The 27,347-nt window shown below is 42.5% G+C and overlaps 1 protein-coding gene and 4 non-coding genes across 7 annotated transcripts; all 5 read left to right on the top strand.

Moving 5' to 3' along the window:
* The first annotated feature begins 15,558 nt into the window (after positions 1–15,558).
* LOC145340953 (uncharacterized) lies at positions 15,559–26,753 on the top strand. Of its 3 annotated transcripts, none has more exons than XM_080185562.1 (10): positions 15,559–15,641; positions 17,048–17,112; positions 17,937–17,966; positions 18,522–18,574; positions 18,801–18,925; positions 19,339–19,392; positions 19,666–19,708; positions 24,024–24,852; positions 25,121–25,280; positions 25,364–26,753. In XM_080185562.1, the coding sequence occupies exons 8-10, from the start codon at positions 24,604–24,606 to the stop codon at positions 26,401–26,403; spliced, it is 1,449 nt and encodes a 482-aa protein (XP_080041688.1). In that variant the 5' UTR covers positions 15,559–15,641; positions 17,048–17,112; positions 17,937–17,966; positions 18,522–18,574; positions 18,801–18,925; positions 19,339–19,392; positions 19,666–19,708; positions 24,024–24,603; the 3' UTR covers positions 26,404–26,753. The 3 variants fall into 3 exon arrangements, with proteins under 3 accessions (XP_080041688.1, XP_080041687.1, XP_080041689.1); XM_080185561.1 differs by having other exon boundaries at positions 18,804–18,925; XM_080185563.1 differs by lacking the exon at positions 17,048–17,112 and having other exon boundaries at positions 15,573–15,641; positions 18,804–18,925.
* Positions 17,790–17,858, top strand: LOC145341640 (small nucleolar RNA SNORD49). Its single transcript, XR_013886406.1, has one exon. It is a non-coding gene; the product is annotated as a small nucleolar RNA SNORD49 (small nucleolar RNA).
* Positions 18,660–18,731, top strand: LOC145341648 (small nucleolar RNA SNORD65). Its single transcript, XR_013886413.1, has one exon. It is a non-coding gene; the product is annotated as a small nucleolar RNA SNORD65 (small nucleolar RNA).
* On the top strand, positions 19,205–19,276 carry LOC145341649 (small nucleolar RNA SNORD65). Its single transcript, XR_013886414.1, has one exon. It is a non-coding gene; the product is annotated as a small nucleolar RNA SNORD65 (small nucleolar RNA).
* On the top strand, positions 19,519–19,592 carry LOC145341639 (small nucleolar RNA SNORD49). The gene has a single exon (XR_013886405.1). It is a non-coding gene; the product is annotated as a small nucleolar RNA SNORD49 (small nucleolar RNA).
* Positions 26,754–27,347: the final 594 nt, after the last annotated feature.

A 27,347-nucleotide genomic window follows, 5' to 3' on the forward strand; every position in this document is an offset into this window, starting at 1 on the left:
ACTTTTGCATTTTAACAAGCATCTTAAAATTAATGAAAAGCATACCACAAGTTTGAAATTCATTTTTTAAACTACTTCTTAATCTTCTGTTTGGCTGCAGGTTTAGAGGCCAGACATACCATTGTCTGGAGAGTGTTTTCACAACAGTCTGATGGTTCTTTCTGTTCAACATCTTCCAGGCCTGTGAAAAAGCAGTTTGTAGAAGTTTCATGTCATTTTGAAAAATCATTGCAAAGTATGTTCACACATAAAATGTAGTCATCTTTTATGTTTTGGGCCATGTTACAGTAAAAATCTTTTTCAATCGCACTTCCCCTATTCCCTGTTAATGGTTTATTGAAATTTGATACACAAGTTGAGTAGGTGCAGTTGGCGTACTCCTGCTCCGTTCTATGTTCAAATTCATGTCTACATATGTTCTGGCTTTTTTAAGTTTCCTTAGAGTCTGACTTCAAAATTACATCATTCCTCTTGTTGACTAACACGTTTGCATCATTACAATAAAAGCAAAATACTGCGAATGCTGGAATCTGAAACAAAAACTGAAAATGCTGGAAAATCTCAGCAGTTCTGACAGCATCTGTGGGGAGAGAACATGGCCAACATTTCAAGTCAGGGTGACTTCTCTCCACAGATGCTGTCAGACCTGCTGAGATTTTCCAGCATTTTCTGTTTTATCTTCACATTATTTGTAGAGACAAATTAAATTATACTGACATCTCATTTTCCACTCTTCCACTTAATTTCTTAAAGGATTAAGAAACTCGGAAGTAACACTTTTGAATTTCTGGTGGAGCTTCACCAAAATAAGATTTGATTTTGGGTTTTGGACCCTATTATCATAGGGCCTGCATGACAACATGCCAAACACTAGGGGGAACGGGAAGAAGTCAGACAATGGTTAGGCACTGAGGTGGACCTTGGTAAATGGCCCAGTCAGGGATGGAAGAGGCAAGAGGAAAATGCTATAGACAGTTTTTCGTGTGTGTGTGTGTGTGTGTGTGTGTGTGTGTGTGTGTGTGTGTGTGTGTGTGTGTGTGTGTGTGTGTGTGTGGAGAGGGTGCAGGGGCATTTTCATTTAATGTTTTAAAATTAACACAAAAGATTACAAACATTACTTAAAATTGTATTAGACATAATTTTCTGCTTTACCTTGAACTGTCTAAGTCAATATAATGGAAATTGCACCAAAAGAACAGTAGAATCGTATGGAAACTCCAGGCTGATTTGCTTTCATGATTACAATCATGACATCCATGTGTTCCTACATAGGATATTAATAATCATTCCACATGGTCCTGTTAGATGCAGGTCATGGTTCTGTACATGTCCCACCTTATGTTATGATCCTCTAAATAAAATTATTTAATTAAAATTAAATGATCTAAGAAATAAATTATGGCTCAGGAACATAAAAGCAAATATTATAGTAATTATCAAAGTTAGAATATTCACATTTTTTTCAGGTGCTAATATTCCTCCTCCTCTCAAATGTGGCATAACGTAGATCAGGGATTCATTCTTGATACCGTAGTCAGAAAATTTTCCATCATTCATCAATTGCTTGCCCTTACAAATAATGGCAAAGTTATTAGGTATGCCTAAACCACAAAAAAAGAGAGAAACTAAATAAAACTGAAAATCCATCCTAAACATCATTAGTAGTCATTCACATTTTAAGATTAAATAGATTTAGATCAAACGACAGTTCCAAAATGGCTATTTCCCACCTGCTGGTTTTAAATCCTGGTGTCAAATCCAACTTGATACTCAGGGCTTTGCAATAAATCATAAAATCAGAGAGGGAGAAAGACATGAATGACAAAAGAAGGACAACAAATAATTAAGTTTTAAGTTTATTTATTAAAGTCACAAGTAGGCTTACAAAAACAGTGAAGTTACCATGAAAATCCCCTAGTCACCACACTCTGGCACATGTTCGGGTATACTGAGAGAATTTAGTATGGCCAACACGTCTAACCAGCACATCTTTTGGACTGTGGGGGGAAAATCACAGCACCCAGAGGAAACCTACGCAGACACAGGAGAGCTGCAGACTCTGGTAATCGAATACAGGTTCCTGGCACTGTCAGGCAGCAATGCTAACCACTGTGCCTGAGCTGCCCACAGATGGAGATTAAATTTAAAAATCAAAGCATCATTAGCACATTTCTGCGAAAGTAGATTTTTCTCTGTTTTGAATTAAATTTTTATTATTACTTTCCCCAGCTTGGACCCATTGCTACTTCCAATTCTAAATCCTTAGTCCTTGCAGGCCCAGCTATACAGTAGCTAGGTCATTTTAGTACCCTGCAGTACTTAGGAAATATAGGAGATAAAGTATTTGGATAAATAAATTATGTTTTCATTTATGCTTTGTAATGTTTTGTCACTCTTTTTGTCTTTGAATTTATATTCATAACAATTGTGGTTAGGCATTTGGTCCCAAGCATTCCAGTCTGGGGAAGCGACAGCATTCATGATGTGGAGATGCTGGCATTGGACTGGGGTAAACACAATAAGAAGTCTGACAACACCAGGTTTAAGTCTAACAGATTTATTTGATAGTGAACTTGCAAGCTTTCGGGGTTTGCCCCTTCGACAAAAGGGAGAATACAAGCATGAAGTAGCTGTGAGGCCAGTGAATAAAGTATTGTTTGTTGCAAGTCCTTGTTGTTAGTGTTTCAGAAACCCAACACATTTACACTTACAAACAGGAACATCAGTATAAAATGGCATGACATTAAAGTAACTGTTTAGCAATTGTAATGATATCACTTGGACAAATCATTGGTCCGAGCCCCAAGCCCGGTTACAATGAGGCTGAAGGATGAATTAGTAAAAGCTCCAGATCTGCAGCTGGGCAATTCTCTTCATCATGTAAATGCTGGAGAAATGGGGGAGAATGGAACAAACTGGACCACATTCCAGGTTTGGGTCAATCAAGTGACTAATCACAGCTCCAGGAACCACAGTAACACTATAAGCCAGGTCTCAATCTCATTAGGAACAATCCAGAGACCTCAGAAACCAGGAAACAGGAAGCCAATAACAGAAATCATTCCTGCCACTATGTCTCACTACCATTCTAAGAAATACTGATTAAATTGCAGCAAAGTGAGGAAATGATGCTTCAGTTGTACAAAACATTTGGTCATAACTCATCTGGAGCATTGGATTCAATACAGCAACTGGTATATTATAAAGGGTGCGAAGCACTTTTCATGGGTGTTAGAATGCAAAATTTGATATCAAGCTGTGTAAGGAGATGACCAAGTGCCTAGTCAAAGGTGTAAGTTTCAGGGAGTATCTTAAAGGATGGAAGATACACAGAAAGTTTTGGGGAGGGAATTCCACAACCTGGGACATCAGCAGCTGAAGGTGTGGATCAATTAAAATTGGGGATGCACAAAGGCACAAATTAGAAGACTGCAGATATTACGGAGGGTTTTGGGAATTGGAGGAGATCAGAGGGATAGGGAGGGGAGAAACCCTAGAGGAATTTGAAACAAGGATGAAAATTTTAAAAATCAAAATGTTGCTTAAACTGGAACCACTGTAAGTAAGCAAGTATATGGCTGACAAGTGAGAAGAACTTGTTCTGAGTTAGGATAGAGGAAGCAGAACTTCAGAATGACCTCACGTTTACAGAGGGTAGAGTGTGGGAGGTCAGCCAAATGTGAAGTGGAATAATCAAGTCTGGAAGTAATAAAGGCATGAAGAAAGATTTCAGTTACGAGCTGAAATATGACTGAAGCAAGGTGATGTTGCAGAGATGGAAATACACTTAAGTGACGCAGCAGTTATGTGGTCAAAGCTTTACACGGGGATCAAATATGACACTGAGGATGCGAAGAGACAATTTCAGCCATAGACAGTTACAAGAGAGAGGGATGGAGCTGATGGCAAGGGAATGGGGTGCGGATCAGGAAAAAAACTTCAGTTTCCTAGTATTTAATTGGAGGCAATTTTCTGCTCAGTCATTGCTGGATGTCAGGCAAGTTGTCTGATAATTTAGAGATAATGGAGGAATTGAGAGAGATGGCAGTGAGTTAGAGCTGGGTGTTATCAGCGTATATGTGCAAAGTGATGCTGCATTTTGGGATGATGTCACCAAGTGGCAACATGTAGATGAGAAATAGAAGGGGTCCAAGGATAGATTCTTGGGGTAACAGCAGAGTAACAGGAATGTGAGTCACCAGCTTCAATTAGACAGGAAAGAATGTAAGTAAACAAAAGCCGTCTCTTCCAGCTGGACAACATAGATGGCTGAGGAGGATAGTGTGTTCAATCATGTCAATTGCTGCACACAGGTTGAAGAGGAAGGGAGGGAAAGTTTACCTTTGTGACAGTCAATGGATGATTAAACTAGTTGTTCACCACATCCTTCAAGTCTGCATCCCTAGGTGTTCAAGGGTGGAGTGGAAGACCCTATTGGGAAATGGACAGAGCAAGAGAGAATAATGGTTTTAGTGGGAATTAGGGCATCAAAGAAGGAGATAATGCCTGGAAGACCAAATCCATTGCAGCAGTAATGTCATAAACATGGGATTAGAGGCTGGAGATTGGAGACTATGAAAATGTAATTGTAATTTGATTGTAGGAGAATTTTTTGCATGAATGGATACAATAACTTGCAGATACATTATAGATAATGCCTTTAACATAATGAAACATCACAAGATAATTCTAACCAACATTCTGAAATGAAGTATGACACTGAGCCACATAAGGAGATAGGCGACCAAACACTTGGTCGAAGTGATAGGTTTTAAGGACTGACATAAAGGAGGAAAACAAGGTAGAGAGACAGAGGGAAGAAATTCCAGAATTGGAGGCCTAAACAACAGAAAGCATGGCCACCCAATGTTGGCGCAATTAAAATCAGACATACAAAAAGGCTAGAATTAGATGAGTGCAGATACCTTGGAGAGTTGTGGAGCTGGAGGAGATTAATGAGGTAAGGTAAGACGAAGCCATAGTGGAGAGTGCTGAGTGGCCCTTAATTCAGGGCATTCCCTCAAAGAGGTGGTGTGTTATCAGCGTATACATGCAAAGTTTCCAGCTGAGGGCAACATCCCTCCATTAAATGCAGTCGACAGGCATCAGTGATAAACTTGGTTGTCAACTCATGCTCCAGTTTTATCTGTTGCTGGAGGAGCAGTGCCACCTACTGCCAGCCCACGCATTGAAAACAATGCTGGAGTTTACAGTGAACTGTCGGTTTCTGATTCAGTGCAGGAGTCACAGATTTCTACTTGAATAACAATACAGTATTCCATTAATGAAGGGATATGTTAAAAATGAACCAAATGTTTAATGGAATACTCCAAATTATCCTGCTATTTATTTGAAGCAGTAATTGTTGAATAAACGGATGGAGTTAGCCAAATATGTAAAACACCGTGATATAAAATGAGTTCTCATGATCGTTCAGTTGGGAAACATGCCTCCCAGCACGACCTAGTACAGACTAACAATGTCCAAGCTTCTGAGATTCTGTTGAGGTAGTCAAATCAGGCTAGGGTAAAGGCCCTCACTGGCCCTCAGATTCTTGGATCTATGGATGAAAAATAAATACCCAGCCAGATGATGTGTGAATGGATATGTGATTGGTTATATGGTTGGATGTTGAATGGCTAAAGAGTCAGGTATAGCTGCAATGTACCTTGCGATTAATATACGGGCTCATTCAAGAAAGGCCAATTGTGTATCGTATCAGAGGGCAGCTGGCATACACAGATATGAAACTGTATCTGAGCATGATTCATATACTTCAGTGAGGGCAGGAGGTAATTAGCGACAAGGAAATAAATGGATTTGGGGATGGAGTCTACATTGTCAATCCACTACATGCCATGGGGGCGGCAGTGGTTAGCACTGCTGCTTCACTGCACTAGGGTCCTGGGTTCGATTCCCGGCTTGGGTCACTGTCTGTGTGAAGCTCGCATGTTCTCCCTGTGTCTGTGTGGGTTTTGCCCGGGTGCTCCAGTTTCCTCCCACATTCTGAAAGACGTGCTGGTTAGGTGCATTGAACCAAACAGGCGCCTGAGTGTGGCGACTAGGGAAATTTCACAGTAACTTCACTGCAGTGTTAATGTAAGCCTTACTTGTGACTAATAAATAAATGTTTTACTTTTCTTCTCTAATCACACTGTGCACCATTGAGAAGCACAGAACAGAAATGAAGCATATCCTTAAAAGGATGCAAATTAAACTGAAAGACTAGTTGTTTAAAACTGTACCTAGGTAGTTCCTGTAGCAACTGTAAAGCTAAAGAATAAAGAGAGAAAATAAAATATTAAATCACAGAAACTACTTATTATTAAATATCTTGAGACTTAAAGAGCCAAATTTCTTTGTGATTGTTGTTGATTATACTTTTGATTCAACAGATACTGAAAATAAACAGACCATGGCTGAGTTAAATCATACACTTTTCACCAAATCTGTGGTCTCTCAGTTTTAACATAGTCCACCATATTCATTGCATTGTACATAGTTCAATTCTATTAGCTTTAGGTTTACAATATACAGTTCTCTATATGTAATCCACAGCAATAGGGTTGACCCTTAACTACCTCCTTAAATGGCCATTCAGTCCAACAGCAATTAGAGACCTTCCCAGTGACTTCCAGATCCTATGAATGAATAAAAAAATACAATTTTTGTTCCCCTATCAAAGGGGTCAACAGAAACATACATAATAAAAGCCAATAAGCACACCCCATATCCCCTTGACAAAGTGTTCTAGTACCTGTGGGGCAACACTCAGTGAATTGTGTCATCTGTTTGATGTATTCAATGCTTGATGTCAAACATACTAACAGTAAGGACACTATCAGTTTCATTTTGAATATTTAACTTGATTTTACCTGTTGAACAGAGTGTGTAAAAATCTGATGAAGTCAGTATAGTAACTGAAAATAAATGAGATCATTCAAGCTTATGAGTTAATACATTTGTAACAATGTTTTATTTGAAATAATGTGTTGGAAAGGCACTAATACTGCCTTATATGTACTAATAGTTTGTGTGTTAGTAATGCAGAACATGCTAATACTGGTCCCACTCCATCCAACACACGATTCTCCATCTACTGAATTCCCAACCTTAGCCTGTTAGCTCTGTTCCTTGATAATAACTTGCATTCCTGAAGCACTCTTGACTTAGTAAAATGTCTCAGGGTGCTTCTCAGGAGCATTATCAACAAAAATTTGATACCAAGCCATACAAGGACATACTCCGGCAGATTACCAATTATGCTCGGTCAAAAAGGTAGTTATTAAGAAGGATCTTGAAGGAGACAGTTTCATCCTTTGATTATTGCAGCATTCAGTGTGTTTGCCAAGATTCATATTATCTTGCAGTGAATGTTGTAGATGGGGCACATTGCTACTATTATGTGTTGGTTCTGGAGAGAGTGAATGTTTGTGGATGTGGTGCCAAACAAATAGGCTGCTTTGTCCTGGACAGTGTCAAGCTTCTCAAGTGTTATTGGAACTAACAGTATCCCATCACACTCCTGACTGTGCCTTGTGGACAGGCTTTAGGGAGTCAGGTGAGTTATTTGCTGCAGAATTCCTAGCCTCTGACCTGCTCTTGTAACCCCAGCATTTATATGGCTAGGCCAGTTCTGTTTCTGATCGATGATAACCCCTTCCCCATGATGTTGATACTGGGAGATTCGGTGATGCCAACGCCATTGAATGTCAAAGGACAATGGTTAGATTCTCTCTTGTTGGTCATTGAGTCACTGCTTGGCACTTCTTCTACTTCTTTGGAATGGAGGAAGCATCTTTAAAAAGGGGGATGTTGCACTATGCCTTCAGGAGATAGCTGCATTACATCACTAGAAGGGAAGAGTGTCGTGCAATCTTGATTTGATTTAATTTTGCTTTTGAGTGGAGCACACACTAGCTTTACTGTCTTCAATCTTCATACCTATGTGAAATTGTTCTCATGTGCCTGGTCTAAATAAATGCACCCTCAGCATGTTTAAACAATCCATTATGAGGAATTGGTGCTTATTATGTTATAATAACATGACAACCACAGGCCAACAGATGTTGAAGAGTAGAACAGATTGACAAATGTAACTATGTGTGTGGTACTTGGTTGCACACATAGTGGGTGATTCTCTCATCCTGATGTGCATATTTTTTGACACGTCAGGATGGGAGAATTGTGTGTGGGCCATTTTGCGGGATTAGCGCATGCATTCCAGATACTTGCGCATCTCCCACAATCGGAGACCAGGCACAGCCGGGATCACGTTGGAAATTGGCAGGAAGAGAAGTAAGTGATTTAAATTTTTTTTAAATGTATTTTAAATGTGATTATCGGCTCGGCATGGAACTCTCCGGGACTAATAGCAACTCCCACCCTGCCAGGAGTATTTCACTCTGATGGGGTTTAGAATAGCTCCCCACTTGCAGAGAACTAGCAGGAAGCCTAATCAGAGTGAAGAGAGGGCAATTGGGCCCGGCAAGGGTCAGATATGGGCATGGGCACCCTGGCAATGCCAACCTGTGCCAGGTGACACTGCCCAAGGGATAAAGTGCCTAAGGGAGTGCCTTGGCACTGCCCACTGGGCATCGTGGAGTGCCAAGGACACGGGGCCTGGTGTGCAACCAAGTGCCAGAGCCTATTGTGGCCTATGGGGCAATCAGTGGGGGGGGTCCTGCTGCCATGCTGCATTAGAATCGACTGGGGCTGGAGGAAGGCCAGCAATCGGGATGGGTGGGAGTGGTGGAAGGTGTGGTCTGCCAGGGGAAGAGGAGGGGTGGAACTGACTGCCTCCTGGGCACAGGTCTGCCAGGGGATCTATCTCCCTGGGAGGGGACAGTGAGTGAGGGGGGGGTGTTTGCCAGGGTGGGATGATTGCCACTGATGGGTGGGGGAGGACCAGGTATCAGGACACTCCAGGACAGGAGGGATGGGTCAAAGCTGGCCCAGGGATTCTTGTGGGGGTGCTGTGATCAGGCTGTGGGGGGGTGCGGAGAGGCAGCACTGCGGAGGTCCCAGACTGGCCAGCGATCAAGCTGGCCAGCAAGCGGGAGACTGACAGATCAGGGCCACTGCAGATGCACCTAGACCCGGAGATGTCAGACTCAGGCGTGAATAGGCCCTGCACCCTGAGTCTTTAATAACATCCACGATTGTAACTTCTGCTTTGCAGAGAGTGTGGCGATTCAGGTCTGAAGTTGAACTGAAAAGACAGTTAGGATTTAGACCAGTTTTCTTGCTAATTCAGCACTTTTGGGAGAATAGCCCCCATAATTTCAATTTTAAAAATGCAGCAAAAATAGAGTATTGGCTAATTGGCCTTGCTACAGGGGTGGAAATTATTTTGAAATCGTAAAGGTCCAGATCTATTGGTACTAATGATCAGATCAATTTTGTCACATGTCTTTTCCAGTGTTGATGTGGGCTTGGTGGATCTCACATGGTATGGGGCCAATTTTGTCATTTAGAAACTAGCTCTAACTGTTGGCTAGTACATTCGGAAGTGACAAGTGCTCACTTTTCTAATTTTCCCTCAAACCTACTCACTTCATCAGGTCCCAGTTGTAGGTTCTCATCGCTGCCAGAAGGCAGAGTGGTAAAACTCATAAGTTGACACTAATGCTTTTTCATCCTACCACAGGAAGTGCTGCTTCCAAATCTGGATGAAGCTTTGCAATACTGCTGTATTGGTAATGACAGCATGTAAATATGTATGACTTCTTTATGCTATCTAAGTTTAGCAGATTTCATTCTATTTCAGAACAAAGAACAGTACAGGAACAGGTACTTTTGTCCACCAAACTGACATGACGCCTTTCTAAATGGTCCTGAATGAGTGGGCCACTACAGTGACTGACTTCATTAGTAAGTGTATAGAAGGCTGTGTGCCAAAGAAACAAATCTGTGTGTTTCCCAACCGGAAGCCATGGATGAACAGGGAAACCAACTGCTTGCTGAAGTCCAGGTCTAAGGTGTTCAAGTCAGGTGACACTGACCTTTACAAGAAAGCCAGATACGATCTAAGGAAATCCATCAAAGATGCCAAAAGACAATACCAGACCAAGTTGGAGTCCCAGGCTAGCCACACTGACCCCCGCCAACTATGGCAAGGTCTGCAAGACATAACAGGCTACAAAATGAATGCATGTAGAATCGCTGGCTCCAATGAACTCCTCCCTGATGAGCTCAATGCATTTTACACCTGTTTTGAGTGACAGGTCAGCGAAAGCATGCCCTCCATCTTGGAAGCCCTGGATAAACTTGTATCTGGGGTCAAAATTGCAGATGTCAGAGCAGCTTTCTTGAAGGTCAACTCATGGAAAGCGACGGGCCCGTTTGGGCTACCCGGACGTGCACTCAGATCCTGTACGGATCAGCTGGTGGAGGTATTCACAGACATCTTCAACCTCTCTTTACAACAATCTGAGGTCCCTATCTGCTTCAAGAAGATGACCATCATCCTGGTATCTAGGAGAAACCAAACAGTGTGCCTTAATGAATGTTGGCTGGTGGCTCTGACATTCATCATTATGAAATGCGTCAAAAGCTTAGTCATGGCATGAATCAATTCCAGCCTCCTGGGCTATCTGGATCCATTATAGTTTGCCTACTGCTGTAACAGGTCCACAGCAGATGCCACTTCCCTGGCCCTGCACTCAACCCTGGAACACCTAGATAACAAGGACACCTATGGCAGACTCCTATTTATTGACTATAGCTCAGCCTTCAACACTATTATTCCCACAAAACTCATCTTCAAACTTTGTGGTCTGGGCCTCAGACCTCCCTCTGCAACTGGATCCTGATCTTCCTAACTCACAGACCACAATCAGTAAGAATAGGCAACAACACCCCTCCACGATCATCCCCAACACCAGTGCCCCAAAAGACTTTGTTCTCAGACCCCTACTATACTCCTTATACACGTATGATTGTGCAGCCAAATTCCCCTCCAATTTGATTTTGAAGTTTGCTGACGACACCACCGTAGTGGGTCAGATCACAAACAATGACGAGACAGAGTACAGGAACGAGATAGAGAATCCGGTGAACGGGTACGGCAATAATCTCTCTCCCAATGTCAACAAAACGAAAGAGATTGTCAGCGAGTTCAAGAAGAGGAAAGGAAAACAAGCCCCTGTCTACATCAATGGGGACGAAGTAGAAAGGGTCAAGAGCTTCAAGTTTTTAGGTGTACAAATCACCAACAACACCTGGTCCCCCCATGCCAACACTATAGTTCAGAAAGCCCACCAATGCCTCTGCTTTCTCAGAAGATTAAGGAAATTTGGCATGTCAGCTATGACTCTCACCAACTTTTACAGAGGACTCATAGAAAGCATTCTTTTTGGTTGCATCACAGCTTGGTGTGGCTCCTCCTCTGCCCAAAACCACAAAAGGACGTGAATGTTGCCCAATCAAATCAGCCTCCCATCCACTGACTCTGTCTACACTTCCTGCTGCCTCGGCAAAGCAGTCAGCATAATTAAGGACCCCATGCACCCCGGACATTCTCTCTTCCACCTTCTTCCTTCGGGAAAAAGATACAAAACTCTGAGGTCATGTACCAACCGACTCAAGAGCCACTTCTTCCCTGCTGCTTTCAGACTTTTGAATGGACTTATCTTGCATTGAGTTGATCTTTCTCTACTTCCTGGCTCTGACTGCAGCACTACATTCTGTACTCTCTTGTTTCCTTCTCTATGAACTGTATGTTTTGTTTGCATAGCACGCACAAAACAATACTTTTCACTGTATGTTAATACGTGACAATAATAAATCAAATCAAATCAAATCTTTCTCATTCTATTCCCTGCATACTCATGTGAGAAAGGGAACAGCTTATACTTTTAGTATGAGGATGGGTTGATCATCTCAGGTTCGTCATTCATTATTTGGGTGTAGGTTTGGTGTAATGATTGCTTTCCTCACAGTACGAAAGCACAATAGTCATCAAGATTATGGTGTCGCAGAATTAAAGTTTTCTCAAAAAAACCTTAGTGAGATGGAACATCATTTTCAGCTCTGGTTTTAACCTATCTGCAGCATAAAACCAATCAAGGTAATATGGTGCCTGATTCAAACATGCACGTTCCATTATTTGGTCAAAATTTGACCTCTTATTGTAAAACACCTTCTAAAGCGCATTGTAGATCATTGGGCCAAAGTCTCTCATTTTGAATCTAAGTGCTATGGTGGGTGCAGGAACGTGCAGGAAAATATGCCAAATCTTCCAGCCCTAACTCATTATGTACCCGGGTGCTTTATGCCATATTCAGCGGTGGTGCAGGCCTGGACAGCTGTGGTTCACTGCATGTCTGGGTACTATATTGAAAAGGCACCCAACATCACTGACCCATTATTGAAGAAAGACAATGGATCATCTGCAAATGAAGATAAATGTCCTGATAGATCTGAGGCTGGAAGATAACCCTCCCAACTCACTGTTGTGGCAGTCCAAAGTTCAACATTGCGAGCGGGCTCCATCCCAAACTCCAAACGCAGCCCCAGTTCAGATGTGTCCAACATCTATGCACCAGATTGTACAAACATGTTTCATGCCAGCACATTTTTCTGCTGGCATCATGGAGAATCTGCTGGGTGGACAGTTGGGCCTTCATTTACTTTCCATTAATTTTTGAGAAAATTCCACTCCCTTATTTGGAATGATTGGGTTCAAGCACTTTGTATTCACATGGTGTTAGGGCACAGCTTAATATTTAGAGATCAATAGCATTAAAAGATACAAGGTGAGGAAAACTCAGAATAAACTTGATGTTAAATTTAAAATCAGGATAAAGAGGGTCACTCAGATCCTGCTCCCTCTGATTGGGATCCTGCTCACCCCTTCCTTCATAAACCAACATTTGTTGGTACAAGTGTCCAAAGGCTTGTCTGGGAACTGCTGGGTTTCCTGACACTTTGCCACCAGCATCTTCTCCTTCTTTAATTTCTTGGCCACTCTGGGGATCGATAGTAGCGTGGCTTCAGGGGGAGCAGCCACTACTGACATGAGGGAGATGGTGGCAGTGGCAGCAGACAGATGCGGATCCAGAACCAGGGTGAGGACATAGGCCTCAGTTGACACCACAGCTTTGGGCACCCTGGCAGGAGGTACTGCCTTGGCCACTTTGGTTTTGTCTTTGTCTTCTTCTTATCTCTTTTGACAAACAAATTATTGAGGCTGTTGTCATCTCACTCGGCTATGCTAGGCTGGGCTGAAGCCAGACACTCATGTCCATCCTGGTTTGGTGACTCAGGGACACAGGGCAGCACAGAAGGTACCTAGAGCCAGCCAGAGCCACCTAAAGTAAGCTGGACAGGGGTATGGAAACCAGGGACAGCATGGGCAACAGATGGTCCATACCTTTTTGCCACCTGGGTTGCTGGAATTGCCCATCTGAAATCTCACTGGGAGGTTGCAACATCCACACCTACCCATTTGTTGCCAGTTAACACCATTAATTGATTGGGGATTGAGTAAAATGCAACTCTAATCAAGTCCTGCACGCTAAGAGGACACAACCAATCAGAATCCAGTGTTGCTCAGTATTACCTGCTAGTAGGCTCATTTGTATTTCTTGAGCCTATTAGCAAATGCAGATCTATTAGGCTCTGATTGGTGCTCCCACATCCATTGGCCACCACAGGGCCCTTCCTTTCTGCGCCCATTGGGCACCGCAGGGGCTAAGGTGGGTTATTGACCCCGGCAATCACATTTTGATTTGACGTGTCTTAAGTTTCCTTTGTACTTTTTGTTTCTGTTCGGGCCGTTCCCCCTCCTTTTGGGGAGCTGCCCCCTTTTTCCTTTGTCCGAATGTAATTTAAGTTTGTGTGCTTGGTTCGGCCCAAAAGAACGACCCGAAAGACCCCCCCTCCCCACAGGGCCCTTCCTATTGTTGGGGCCTTCTGTGTTTCATTGTACGTCCATCCCTGTTCCAATGTGCCCTTGACTGGTTGCTCACAATCTACATTCAGTAAATTTGAGATAATCCAAATCTCTGTTGCCCGTGTCTTAACCAACAGCAAGTTCCTTTCATCTATTACCCCTTTGCCGGCTGACTTACATCGATTCAAGCAAAGTCTTGCCTTAAATGTTTTTATCTAAATCCACTGTTGGGGTTTATGGGACATCATGAAGTATTTATTATTTTGTTGGAAACTTTTTTTGTTCTTAAAAGTAAATTGGCAAGTGTGCAGGCAACATTTCCACAAAAATCTTTTCATTCAAAAAAATTCAAGCAACAGCTTGAGTTAGACATTTCTCATCGGTTTTCAGATTTCTGACCTCACCCCTCCCTATTTCTGTAACCTCCTCCAACTTAACAACTCTGCTAGTACCCAGAAGAAAGCCACACCAACATGTGGAGATAAAGGCAAAATACTGCTGATGCTGGAATCAAACTAAAACAGAAAATGCAGGTCTGACAGCATCTAATAAAGTGGAGATGCTGGCGTTGGATTGTGCTAAACACAGTAAGAAGTCTAAGCTGGTGTTATGAGACTTCTTACAGCATTGATGAAGACAGAATCCAACCAACATTTCAAGTTTGGATGACCCCTCATCAGAGCTGAAGGCAAAGATCAGATAAGATTTATAGACATAGTGAGAACATGTAAATTCCACAGTCACCCAAGACCAGAATCAAACCCAGGTCCCTGGCACTGTGAGACTGCAGTGATAACCACTGCTTTCCTGCTTGTAAAATGGTCAAGAACACAGATTTAAAGTGATTTATAAAAGTGAATATGATTGAAGAAAAAAATAATGGTTGGGTCTGGAATGGACCACCTGGAATTGCAATGATGTGGAGTTGCCAGTGTTGGACTGAGGTGGGCACAGTAAGAAGTCTCTCAACATCAGGTTAAAATCCAACAGTTTCATTTGGAATCAATAGCATTCAGAGTACTGCTCCTTCATCAGGCGAGTCTCTTATGAAGCAGAGCTCCAAAAACTCTTGACACTAAACAAACGCCTGGACAAACCTCTTGCTGGGAGACCTCCTACTTAGGATGGTGATGGTATCTTTTAAGGGTTCAATTCAGGCATTGCAGAGGACATGAGACCATTACTTGAACAGAAAAAATGTGCTGGGCTACAGGAGAAAAGCAGAGGCTATCACTACGTCTTGATGGGCATTTGATACAAAAACAGAAAAAGCTGGAAAATCTCAGCAATTTAGCTCTATTCTCTCGCCAAAGATACTGGCGCACTTTTCTATTTCCAGCATCAGCAATAATACTTTTTTTTTGCTATTTCTACATATCTACTGCACCCTCTATTCACTGCTTTAGTGCCCAGAATAACAAGGAGGCACGCGCGCCCAATTTAAACAAGACGGAAGTGACGTTTTTGAAGTCTCATTCATAAATCGACACTGAAAATGGAAATGCAGGATAACATTCTCCGTTTTATTGTATTTTAAATTAGATCTTCATCGCCGCCGTGTTTTTCCGTTGCTGATTTTCGCGTTCATTGAAGTATTTGATGTGACGTCAGGGGGCCGGCCGGGCTCGGCTATAAAAGGGGGAGCGGCCGGACCTCGCGTTCTCTTTCTCTCTAAGCGCGGCGCTGGGCGGGTGTTTGGTGTTCACTGCTCGCACCGATGGCAGTGCCGGCTGTCTCCACAATGGTAATTTAGCGCAAGATGGCTGTTTCTCAGCGTGTAGAGCGAGCTTTTCCTATTTTTTATACTGTGACAAGGCCGACTGCGAGCTATGGGGGAAGCCATGCATGGGGCTGGGAAGAATGATGGTCCCTCCGGGTGTTTAGAGCTTGCGTGTCACCCGTCGGTGCTGAAACCCGCGCCTGAGTATCATTCCCCTCCCCCCACCCCCGCTAATGGTACGGCGCCTGTGTTACCATCTATACTGGTGCCTGCGCCTGAATGTGGAACGTGTACCCTCTCTTTTAACCCCACCCCCGTTTTGGTACCTGCGTCTGTATCTCCCCCACCTCTAATTGGCGGTCAGCTGCCAGCGCGGGGTGGGGGGGGGGAAGAAGTGGAGCCTCCGCACGGCCAGAAGACCCCGAGGAAAGGAAAGGGTAAAAAGGGGGGGGAGCGGGACCCCCGTCACCCCGGCTGCCGGCTCGGGGAACGAAGTAAAGAGCACCTCTAATTGGCGGTACCCGCGCCTGCGAATCTAACGCATACCTGTTTCCCCCATGTGCCGGTACCCACGCATGCGTATCTGGCTCACACCCCTGTTCTGTGCCGGTACCTGCGCCTGCGCGTCTAGCGCATACCTTCTTTCTTCCCCCCCCACCGTGTACTGGTATCCGCGCCTGCGTGCCTGGCTCACTCCCCTGTTCCCCCCGTGTGCCGGTATCCGCGCCTGCGTGTCCACATCCCAGTGTTGGTACGCACGCCTTTTGTCGGTGCAAGATGGATAACCTCCCCCCCCACCCCACACAGCATCTTGTTCTCCCGAGTTGCTGAAATTCGTTCATTTACTTTTCCGGGCCGTCGAGAGTCAATTTGGTGCCTGCGCCGCCTGAAGTTGTGTTCCCGCAACTGTTGCACGTGTTTCAACGCCGATAAGATGGCGGCCGGTGGGGACGAGGGTTAATCCCATGTCGAGTGCGTGGCTTTATCTCCCCACACAGCCCGTCAGCACTGCTCAGCGAGCATTATGCTAACAAACTGCTAACGGAACATCTCAGTGTATATCTGGGCGAAGTGTGGGGTATGATGATGGAGCTGCAGCTCTTAACATATTCCTTATGTACGTTAAAGGTGGAAGGTTTAAAATAGGTGCCCCAGTGATTTAATTAATATATGCTTCGTCCTAAAATTATTTTGAGAACTGACGGAGCGTCTGAATTTATTTTTGAGTTCCTGGGGCCTTTGCTAAACTTCAGATGAGTGGTAATATTTCTCTGGAATTAACTATTTTAGTGATCTGTGGAAATGATTCACCAAGATCCTGTTGCGAATGGTACGAATAGTTGGCCGTATCTGAAATTGATGAATATTGTAGTGATGTTTTCTGATCACTTGGCCTTTTTTAAAGTGAAACCTAAACATTTTGAATGCAGGTATGGATTTTCACATCTGGAGTGGGATTGAGGTTGAATCTGTGCTACACTGTTTGCTTTAACAGGTCAGTTTGGATGTCTTGTGGGGTTTACAGTTGAGTAAATTGAATGTGCATAATGCATAGTCTCTTCCTAGTACCACACTTATTTTCAAACATACATTTAACAATTGGGCATTTGACTCTTGTACAGAAAAAAGGCTGTTTTGCCTGGTTTTTGGCATAAATTGAATTTTTGCAGAAGAGCCTTGCCTTTCCTGGGGCAGTGTGGTGGAACAGCAGTTACCACTGCTGCATCACCATGTCAGGGACTTGAGTTTGATTCCTATCTTGGGTCCTTGTCTATAAAATTTTGTTCTCACCATGTGCATCGGTTTCCTCTGGGGGGGGGGGGGGGGGGGGCCTCTAGTTTTTGTCCCACAGTCCAAGGATGTGTGGATTAGGTGGATTGGCCATGTTAAATTGTCCCTTAATATCAGGGATACTAGCTAGGGTAAATACATAGGGTTATGGGGATAGGGTCTGGGTGGGATTGTAGTCAGTGCACACTTGATGGGTTGAATGGGCCCTTTCACTATAGGGACTCTATGATCTGGTGACTGGAAGGGGTTATGTCTTGATATTATGTGGCACTCAATCAAATTTTGGTACCAAAGCATAATATACTACTTAATTTTGGCCCTTTAACAGATTTGTTACTTGTCACCATTTTGAATTTGTGTTAGAGAATGTATTTACCCATTTTGAATGATGAAACTGAATAGGAAGTGCCGTCAGATTCGAGAACTGATGATCCTGTTCTAATTCTGATTAAATGACACTGGGTTTCTTTTGAATTTATTTAAGATGAGTTGGATTGGGAACTTATTTAATATTGTTTTCTTTTTCAGTAATTGATATTTCTGATGGAACATAAACTGGTGAGTTTAATCAAACACTACCAACTTGTACTAACATCTAGACTGAGCAACCAAAAAATTGTCCTTGGTTATTTGTCTTTAGCACCTAATTGGCAATGCTCAGCAAGATGTGGTTCAAACTGCACAGCCATTTGGGCATTTGCTTCTGGTGACCATGGACTGGCATGTTGCCCTTGGGTGCTGTTTACCTCTTTTGGTTCAAAAGATTCTGTGTCACTTTGTGTTGTAACACTGGGTCCTTGTTCCAATGGCTTGGCAAAATGCCTGTTTGCAGGTTTTCCCATACGACCATATCTAAACCACATGTCATGTATCTTACACAGAAGCTTGCAACTCGTTTGGTCACATATCCCTGCAACAAATTTGAGTAATTTAGAAATTATAAATAGCCCTTTACATTTTGAAGCTACATGTCTAATCTGTGGCAAATATTTTGTGAAAGGACTGTGGATTGTACTGTAAATTGTCATGGTTGAAGAAACCAGATTGGAAATTGACCGGCAATTGATTTTTTTAATGCAAATACTGATGTCTTTTTGTTCCCTTTCAATATAGGTGCCCATTTTCACATCTGAGGAATGGGACCTGGTTAGATTCTGTGCAGACAGGTCAGTTTGAGTCCTTGTTCATGAGCTTTGAGACTGTATCCTGGATCTTTTGTTTTGAGTTGCTGTTGAGCATCTGATATGACATGTATGATGAAATGAAACTCAATTGCTGGAATTACCGTCAGATTGGAAAGTGTTGAGAAATAGTTTTCTGATCATGTCATATTTCGTTGTAAAATTCATAGATGTGGTGCCTTTGTGTTAACATCTGTTTTCCCTTTGAAAGCAGCAGAGATTCGATGGTGCTGTCGTTTGGATGCAAGCGCCCATTGTAATTTAAGATGGCTAAGGAGTTCTGGCATTGAACTAACCCAAAAATGGTGTAACTGCCTCATCTTGTCACTGCTGAAGGTAGGTATTTGTGTGCTAATTGACTTGAGTTAGATACAGGTGATTTAGATGTGGTGGTATGAGAACCTTTGAGCAGTACTTTGCATTTTTGAGTCAGTTAATAACACTGCTAGAAACATGTTTCTTTGAAAGCTTTGGTCACCTGTCCCATAGCTCTTTATGGGATTTGATACTAGATTTTTTGATCTTGTCGGCAGTAGTTTTGGGCATTTTACTATGTTAGATATGTCATATAATTGCAAGCTCTGAAGTAAATTTTTATTACAGCAGTTTTAGACTGGATGATGAAACTTAGTCAAATAGCTGATATTACCATCAGATTGAACAGGGCTGAGTAATGGTTTTCTGATCACAATATTAGACTCCTGTAGTGAATACACTAAAATGTATGATTTTTAAACTCTTGTCTTTAGGTGGCGATGTTTACCACTGGATGCTTAACTGTTGCCTTGAAGGATCTTTGGCAGGTGAGCTTTAACGAGTCAAATTCCAGAAGAGACCAACTTGGTCTGTAAGTTTAGCTAACAATTGAATTGTCTTAAGTTGGCAATTTTTCATAGCCAGATTGATGTTCATAACTTCACTAGATCCATCTGAATGATGATAAAGACAAATAGGAAGTGCCGTCAGATGCGAGAACTGATGATACATTATTTCAATTCTGACTCAGATGGAAATGAGTACTGCCTTTTTGTTTTCAAAATGCTTTACCTTCTAAATACTGCTTTGCTCTCTTTCAGCAAGTAGCATTGATGAATTCTTGGAGTATTGCTCATTAAAAGGGTGAGTATATTGAATATATTGGGGTGGATATAACAACATTGGCTATCAGTAATGATGGGAGCATCATAGTTTCTCCCTTATGGTCATATAATCCTACAGTGCAGAAGGTGGCGATTCAGCCCATTGAGCCTGTACTGATCAATCCCACACAGGCCCTATCCCCATGACCATATGTTACCAGCTAGTTTCCCTGACACTTGGAGGCAATTAGCATGGCCAATCCACCCAACCTGCACCTCTTTGAACTGTGGGAGGAAACCTGTGCACACGGAGAATGTGCAAACTTGACAGTGACCTGACCTAGGAATCAAAGCTGGGTCCCTGGTGCTGAGGCAGCAGTGCTAGCCACTATGCTGCCTTATACATTAAACCTATTCAGATTTTACTACACTGGTGTATAAATGAATGTGTACAGTTCAGAATTCTCCATAACTAAGGAAATCTGCCTCTGCCTGATCTGACTTGCATGTAACTGATGCTCAGCATTGTGGCTGCTGTTAATGACTTCTGGAATAGCCTAGCGTATCTCAGTTGTACTTACCTGCTACAGAAGTATTAAAGGAATGTAATTGGACAAGCTTGCTAAAGGTTTATTGGTATTGTTAAATGGATGATGGAATTTTGTACATCTGTTGATAGCTAGGACACTTAATAGTGAATGTAAACTAAGTCAATAAACCTTCAAAGAAAGCAGCTGTGTCTTAATTTTAACTTCAACTGTTCTGGATTCAATTAATACATACCTGGCATCAACCACAGTGCCAGAAATGAATGGAGCAATGCCAGCCCTGTAAACTCAAGAAACTATACCAAAACTAGTCAAGCAACAGTGACTTGCTCTGAATCATACTTTATAGGCATCTCAGATACCACCATTCCTGATATGCCCTGTCCCAGCAGCAGGGTGATACCAGAAGGGTGTGGACCTGGATCTTTGATGTTAACTTGGTTTCATGATGTTACATGGCATTGGGTCAAATATGGGGCATGTGAAACTTGCAGTGACAAAAGTCTTGTCTTCATGTAGAGGATGCCTTCCATCACATTGTGCAGCACTAATCTGTAACCTTGGTTTGACATTGCTCCAATATTTGTCATCAAACCATGGGGTCAACCCAAGCTCAATGAGGATTTCAGTGGTATTGTCAGGTATATCTAAACATAGGGTGTTTGTTACAAGATTGTATCCATGTCAAATAGTGAAAGTGGAATGGTTTGAAAAGAGCAAAGCCAACCAGCAGATCAGACCATATCACTGCAGTCCAACTGTATCATGTGAATGGTGTGCAATTAAACACTAACTGGAGAAAATGATTCCATAAGTATCCTCATCCTCTGATGGGGAGCCCAGCACATCAAGGCAGAGATGAGGACTAAAAGTACAACCATCTTCAGACAAGTGTTGGGAGGATAATCCCTCAGTCTCCTAAGCTCCTGACATCAGATGCCCAGTCTTCAGTGAATTTGGCTTTCTCCATGTGCTATTGAGGAATTGCAGAAGGTGATGGGTCCTGTTAATATGCTAGCAATCATACTGAAGACTCCAGAATTAGACATAACCAAGCTCCAGGGTAGCAACAGCACTGGCAGCTGCACAGCAATGTGGAAAATTGCCCTCTTCACCAAATCCAATAATCACTCACCTGATGAAGGAGCAATGCTTCAAAAGCTCGTGCTAACAAATGTGTTGGATTTTAAGTGTTGAGACTTACTGTGTCTATCCTAGTCCAATGTTAGCATCTTGACATCAAATCCAACCTGGCCATAGTCTACTCTCAATCTTCAGCAGAGTGATGGAACATGTCATTGGCACTAATGACTATAACCTGCTCACTGGTTTGGATACTTCTGGGGTCTATTCAACTCCTGTCTGTTAAGCTTTGATCCAAATGTGAACAAAAGGACTAAATTCTAGAAGTGAGATGATTGACTGACTGCTCTTGACATTGAGACAATTTGAGTCACTGGGATCTAGGGGACCTCGCCACACTGGTGTCAGGAAATGGAGAAAACCTTGAACTAATTGGGAATTGTATCTAGCACAAAGAATGGTGTGGTTGATACCTATCCAAGCATCTGCCCTGCAGTATTGCTCCAAGAGTTCCTCTCTAGGCCCATGCTGCACAATGTTTAACTATGGAATGTCAAACAGGCAGACTTGAAGGGCCTTTATCTGGTGGCATATGGCATTAGCAACCAAGTAGATTGGCATGTGATCTGTTTACTGCCGTAGACATGTGGCATTGGGGTGACCAAGACTGGGGGCTGAATATTTGAGAATATTCAACATTTGGGAAAGTAGGGCAAGAAGTAAGATGAAGTAGAGTGGTGAGGGATGAGTCAGTATGTGAGGATCTTGGATTAGCAGATGATGTAGAATATGGGCAAAGCTAAAATCATTCAGGTAGAGATAATCGGTCATTAAAGTGGTGCCATGATGTACAAGGAAATTTGAGGTATATCAGGGATGTTGCAAAATAATGGACTTCAGTCTGTATATAGATTGGATTTACTCAATGTGTCTCAGTGCTATGGAAGTTGAAACATAAGGTGTTTTCCTAGAGTATTATGGTGAGTAGCTAACTAAGCAGGCATTGGGAGGGAAAAAGACTAATCTTGAACATTCTTTGGGACAATGTAACCCCAATTGGACAGGTGCCACAGTGGTTAGCACTGCTGCCTCACAGCACCAGGGATTTGGGTTCAATTTTTAGCTGTGGTCAGTGAAATCTGCACACTTTTCCCATGTCTCTGGGTTTCCTCCAGGTGCTCTGGTTTTCTCCCACAATCCAAAAGACATGCTGGTTAGGTGCATTCTCCCTCTGTACTTGAATAGGTGTGAGTGTGACTTGGATTTTCAGTGACTTCATTGCAGTGTTAATGTAAGCCTAATTTTGACTAATAACAATTTACTTTTGTCTGAAGTAGAGTTTTAACCAAAATGCGTGGGGCAAGTTGGCTGAAAGTAAACAGTATGATGGGCAATGGCTAATATTTTAAAAAAAAATTGAGACTTGCAACAATTTGCATTTTAAGGCCTGAAAACCCAACAGTAATGATTGTAGAAGGCAGAGGCATATATAGTTGGCAAAGCCAAGCCTGAAGTGGGAGGGTTTTGGAATGTGGCAACAGGACCAAGAAGCTAAAATAGATGATCAACCAGCAAAAAACATAGGCAATGTGGGATCCATTTGAGGTAGAGAAGGAACATTTAAGAACATTGCAGAGCAGCTAAACAGGTTCATCTTCAGAGGATAATATGGAACTGAAGGACTGAAATTGGTATAACATAACAATTTTGTTTAACTTAGTCCATCCTTTACACCAACTCTGCCAAGAGTATCTTACCCAGGCTGTCTTCCCTTTCCTATCCCTGTAGAACACACTTACCATGGCTAATCCACACACTGGGAGCAAACATGCAAACTTCATTCACCCAAGGCTAGAACTGAACCTGGTTCCCTAGTGCTGTGAGGCAGCAGTGCTTGCCACTGTGCTGCCCTAAGTAGGAAACCATCAATTCTTCCTTAGCTGCAATTTTTGAGCCCAAACAACCTCTTGTAAATATCTGCAAAGGCCAAGCCATGTAGGACTGATGAGGAATTGTTCACAGGAGAGAATCTTAAGAATTCTTGCCATCAGAGAACTGGAAGCTTAGTCATTGAGTATGTTCAGGTCAGGCATTAATAGATTTCTAGATGCTAATGACATCAAAGGAGTAGGGAATATGTGGCACTTATCAGCCATGATCTACAATGCAGATGTGAATGGCCTACCCCTATGATCTAAATTGGCTAAGTGCAGTATCAACGCTGAAGTTTTAGTCAGGCATAGCAGCCTGCTTTGTTAGCATCACATCCACTACTTAAAGATTTGCTTATGCCATACACTGCATTGCCAGTAGAATGAGTACAATCTACAGAATACACTACAACTCAACAAAAAACCTTCCAAAACTGCCCCATATCACCTAAGGCTAGGGACAACAGTCCTTCCCCCTTCAAGCAACACACTACCTTGATTTGCAACTATGTGGCTGTTGCTGGGTCAAAATCCTCAAATTCCTCTTCTATAATAGCACAATGAGTGTTTCTATATCAGGTGGATTGTTCAGGTAAGTGGCCTAACTAGTGATGCACACATTCTGTGAACATAAATTTAAAAAATGATGCAATGGTTGACCTGCATAAAACAAACCACTGCAATTAGGTTCAAAGATGAAGTAGTCTTGTTTCCTTGGAAAAAGCCAAGATGTGTTACTAGTGGAATGCATTGAAAGGTGTGGTTTCTTAACAATCTTCTGCTTTCTTTACAGTGCAAACCAAGAGCTGGTGAAAATACAATCATTGCCAATGGATATAAACAACTTGGTGTTTTTTCTTGAGTTTCTGACAAACATTAAATCCACTGTTCTCATCCAGTGAGGTTTCTTTATAAGGTTGACTATTTGTCTCCTTTGTTTATAAAGTGTTCTGTTAGCTAGCCATGGGCTAGACTTGTAATGTTTTGTGTCCATTTGACATGTATTGTCATCTACTGTAATGTTTCTGCATTGTAATTCTATACCTGTATGATGGAGTAACAGTTTACTGAAGACTTGTGAACAAACTAATAAAAGCATTTTGTGAATTATTTTGCACACAGACCACATCTGTAAATGAAATTTGACCTTTATTCCAACAATCTTTTATCCTAGTCCTTGTGTAAGTGTTCAACTGCCATCAATACCTATCCCTTTCATTGTTCTCATTATTACCGTATTTCCCAATATCACACCATTTCCCTCCTCTGCTGGCTCCCCTCTTATAAATGGGCAAATGCATGGACAGATTTTAAGACCAGCTAACTAATAAATAGTCTGAAAAACACTTATTTACTTGCTTACAGAGGAGAAGATGGCAGTCCAAAAAGCAGATGAGAGGAAGAAATGTCATAACTTTAGTGATGAAGACCTTGACACACTTCTCAATCAGGTGGAGGCAAAGCGTCACAGGCTTCTTGGTTATGATAGGCGCAGGGCACCAAGAAAAGTTAGCATCTTGGCATGGAAGGAGGTTGCAGAGACTGTGACTGCTAATAGTATCATTCCACGGACTGCAGAGCAATGTCGCAAGAAATTGAATGATTTAACACGATCTGCCAGGGTTTGTAAAGATTGGATTTTATTTTTCATTTGGGATTTACAGTTATGAAGTGACAAACCTTGTGGTTTATGTGGGTGGATTTAGGGTGATAAGTGGTTGTAAAATTCAGTTGCTATTAGGACAAGGCTTGTAAAAGATCCATTATCTGCAACTACAGTGAAATGGTGACATTGCTTGGTGAATGTTAACTGCAAACTATGCAGAAGTTAAATTGAAGCTAACAAAATAGTACTGAAGTAAAATTTATTTTGAATGTATGTTTAAACAGATTAAGATGGCTCATAATGCCCGGGAGCGTTTATTGACCAGGGATGGTGGTGTGGCGTTTCTGAAGGATCTTAATGAATATGAAGAGAGGGCCAGGCAGCTGGTGGGAGTCAGTAATAGTTCAGTGGCTGGTAGTCAAGCAGACATTGGAATGGGGCAAGGTGAGTGTTGCCAGCTGAATGTTTAAACCACATTTGGGCTTCTGTGATATGTCATGAACCTGTATGAATGTTTTCTTTGACAGGAGCACAGCCACCTTTGGGTGCACCGTCTGGAGATGGCAGTGAGTGGGTAGCTGCAGCCAACGTTGTTGAAAGGTCTGTGGATGATACTGAGCCACAGGTCAAAGAGGAGGAAAGTGTGACAGTAATTGAACTAAAAGAGGAGGTGGAGTGGTATTCAGATGAACAGGAAGCTGTGCATCCTGGCTGGGAGGGCAAGCAAAGTGGAACTGTTACTCCTGTCTCCACATTACACCTACAGGATGCTGATGTTGGAGGGATGCAATCCTGGGACAATATTCAGATTGCCACCTCGCCATCTGGTCCCTCCTGCTCAGAGCGAGGCACAGAAAGAGGTCATCCAAGCATCCATGAAGCTGATGCCATGGGGGTATTGGGAGGATGTGTGATAGACCGATCTGAAATGTCAAGTGGTGAGGGACCTCCAACAGTTCAAGCAGATCCATCATCTTCGGTGACATGTGGACCACATCAGCCCCATATTGAGACTTCAGTGGAAGAGGTGGAAGAGATCTTTGCTGCAGGACTGCGGGACATGTTAGTGGCACAACATGACAGACAGCTAGATGCTCTGGACTTGATCAGACAGGAGATGACAGGTCTTTGTCAGGAGGTGAGGGAGTTGAAGACAGGTCTTTGTCAGGAGGTGAGAGATTTGAAGACAAGTCTTTGCCATGAGGTGAGGGAGTTGAAGACAAGTCTTTGTCAGCAGTTGGCACTTTCTATTCAGAAACTTACTGATGCATTGACAGCTACAAAACAAATCCAGCATCAGGATGCTGCAAGTGAGCTTACCCAGATGCCAGTACAAACACCAGAGATGTGTGCAGGTGGTATAGCAGTAACACAAATGGCAACAGTAGAACCATTCCTCATGGGTCCAAGTACAGAAGCTGTGCAGGCCCATGAACCAGCAATTACATCTCTAATGGATGCAACGTCTGGGCAGCAACATCCCAACAATGAGCTTTCTGTTGCTGGACATATCATTGGAACAAGAGGGGTCCGGTCACGAGTACGGGGTAGGCGCCGGAGGCATTAGGGTTTCAGCTCTTACTTTGTCATTTCTGATTTATGACAGCGATCATCAGTCACAGATGACAGTGCAAATTTTGTTTTGAGAAAATGTTTATTATTTATTGTATTTATAATTTACTGTGTCCTATTTGAGTCTTTTTATGCATTATTTAAGTCATTCTAAACTATACACAGTTTTAACAGGAAGCATTTTAATAACTAATCAACACAAGTCTTGCACTAAGCAGCTGAAGTTGACATTGTTCAGCGATAACTACCTCAGATGTTCAGCAATGAGTCTTTGCTGCAAAAATAAAATATCACTTGTTTTACTTTACATCTGCACTATTCTTTTGCCTAATATCCTGGGATGATGTTGACAGAGGAATTTTGCCACTTGATATCTAGATGCATTACTTCTTTTGAGTTTCCTTGGGGCAGCCGTTAGGGTTTCCTCCAGGTGATAACGAGGCTTGGTTTCAACATCTCTTGTTCGGATACTGTCAGCAGTTTTTGGCACAATCTCATCTGCAGGGTGGAGGCTCAGCTTTTCCTGCAGGGAAAGTTGTGCAATAGGAACCAAAACTGATAACATTTTAAAGGTTACTTCAATCTTGCTGAAGTCCAATGTCTGAAATATTCTATGATGTCATTGGACTGGGATAAGCACAATACCAGGTTAAAGTCCAACAGGTTTATTTGGCAGCACTAGCTGCTCCTTCATCAGGTGAATGAGGACTTGTGTTCACCAACAGAGCATACACAGACACAAACTCAATTTACAAGATAATGGAATGCCAGTATTTACAGGTGATCAAGTCTTAAAGGAACAGACAATGTGAGTGGAGAGAGGCCCAAGCATAAGTTAGACTGATGTGTATTGTCTCCAACCAGGACAGATTTTGCAAGCCCAGGCAAGTTGTGGGGGTTACAAATAGTGTGACATGAGCCCAGTTGAGGTTGTCCTTG

The sequence above is a fragment of the Carcharhinus amblyrhynchos genome, chromosome 3 (assembly GCF_965287045.1).
Source record: "Carcharhinus amblyrhynchos chromosome 3, sCarAmb.v2.hapA, whole genome shotgun sequence".
Taxonomy (NCBI): domain Eukaryota; kingdom Metazoa; phylum Chordata; class Chondrichthyes; order Carcharhiniformes; family Carcharhinidae; genus Carcharhinus; species Carcharhinus amblyrhynchos.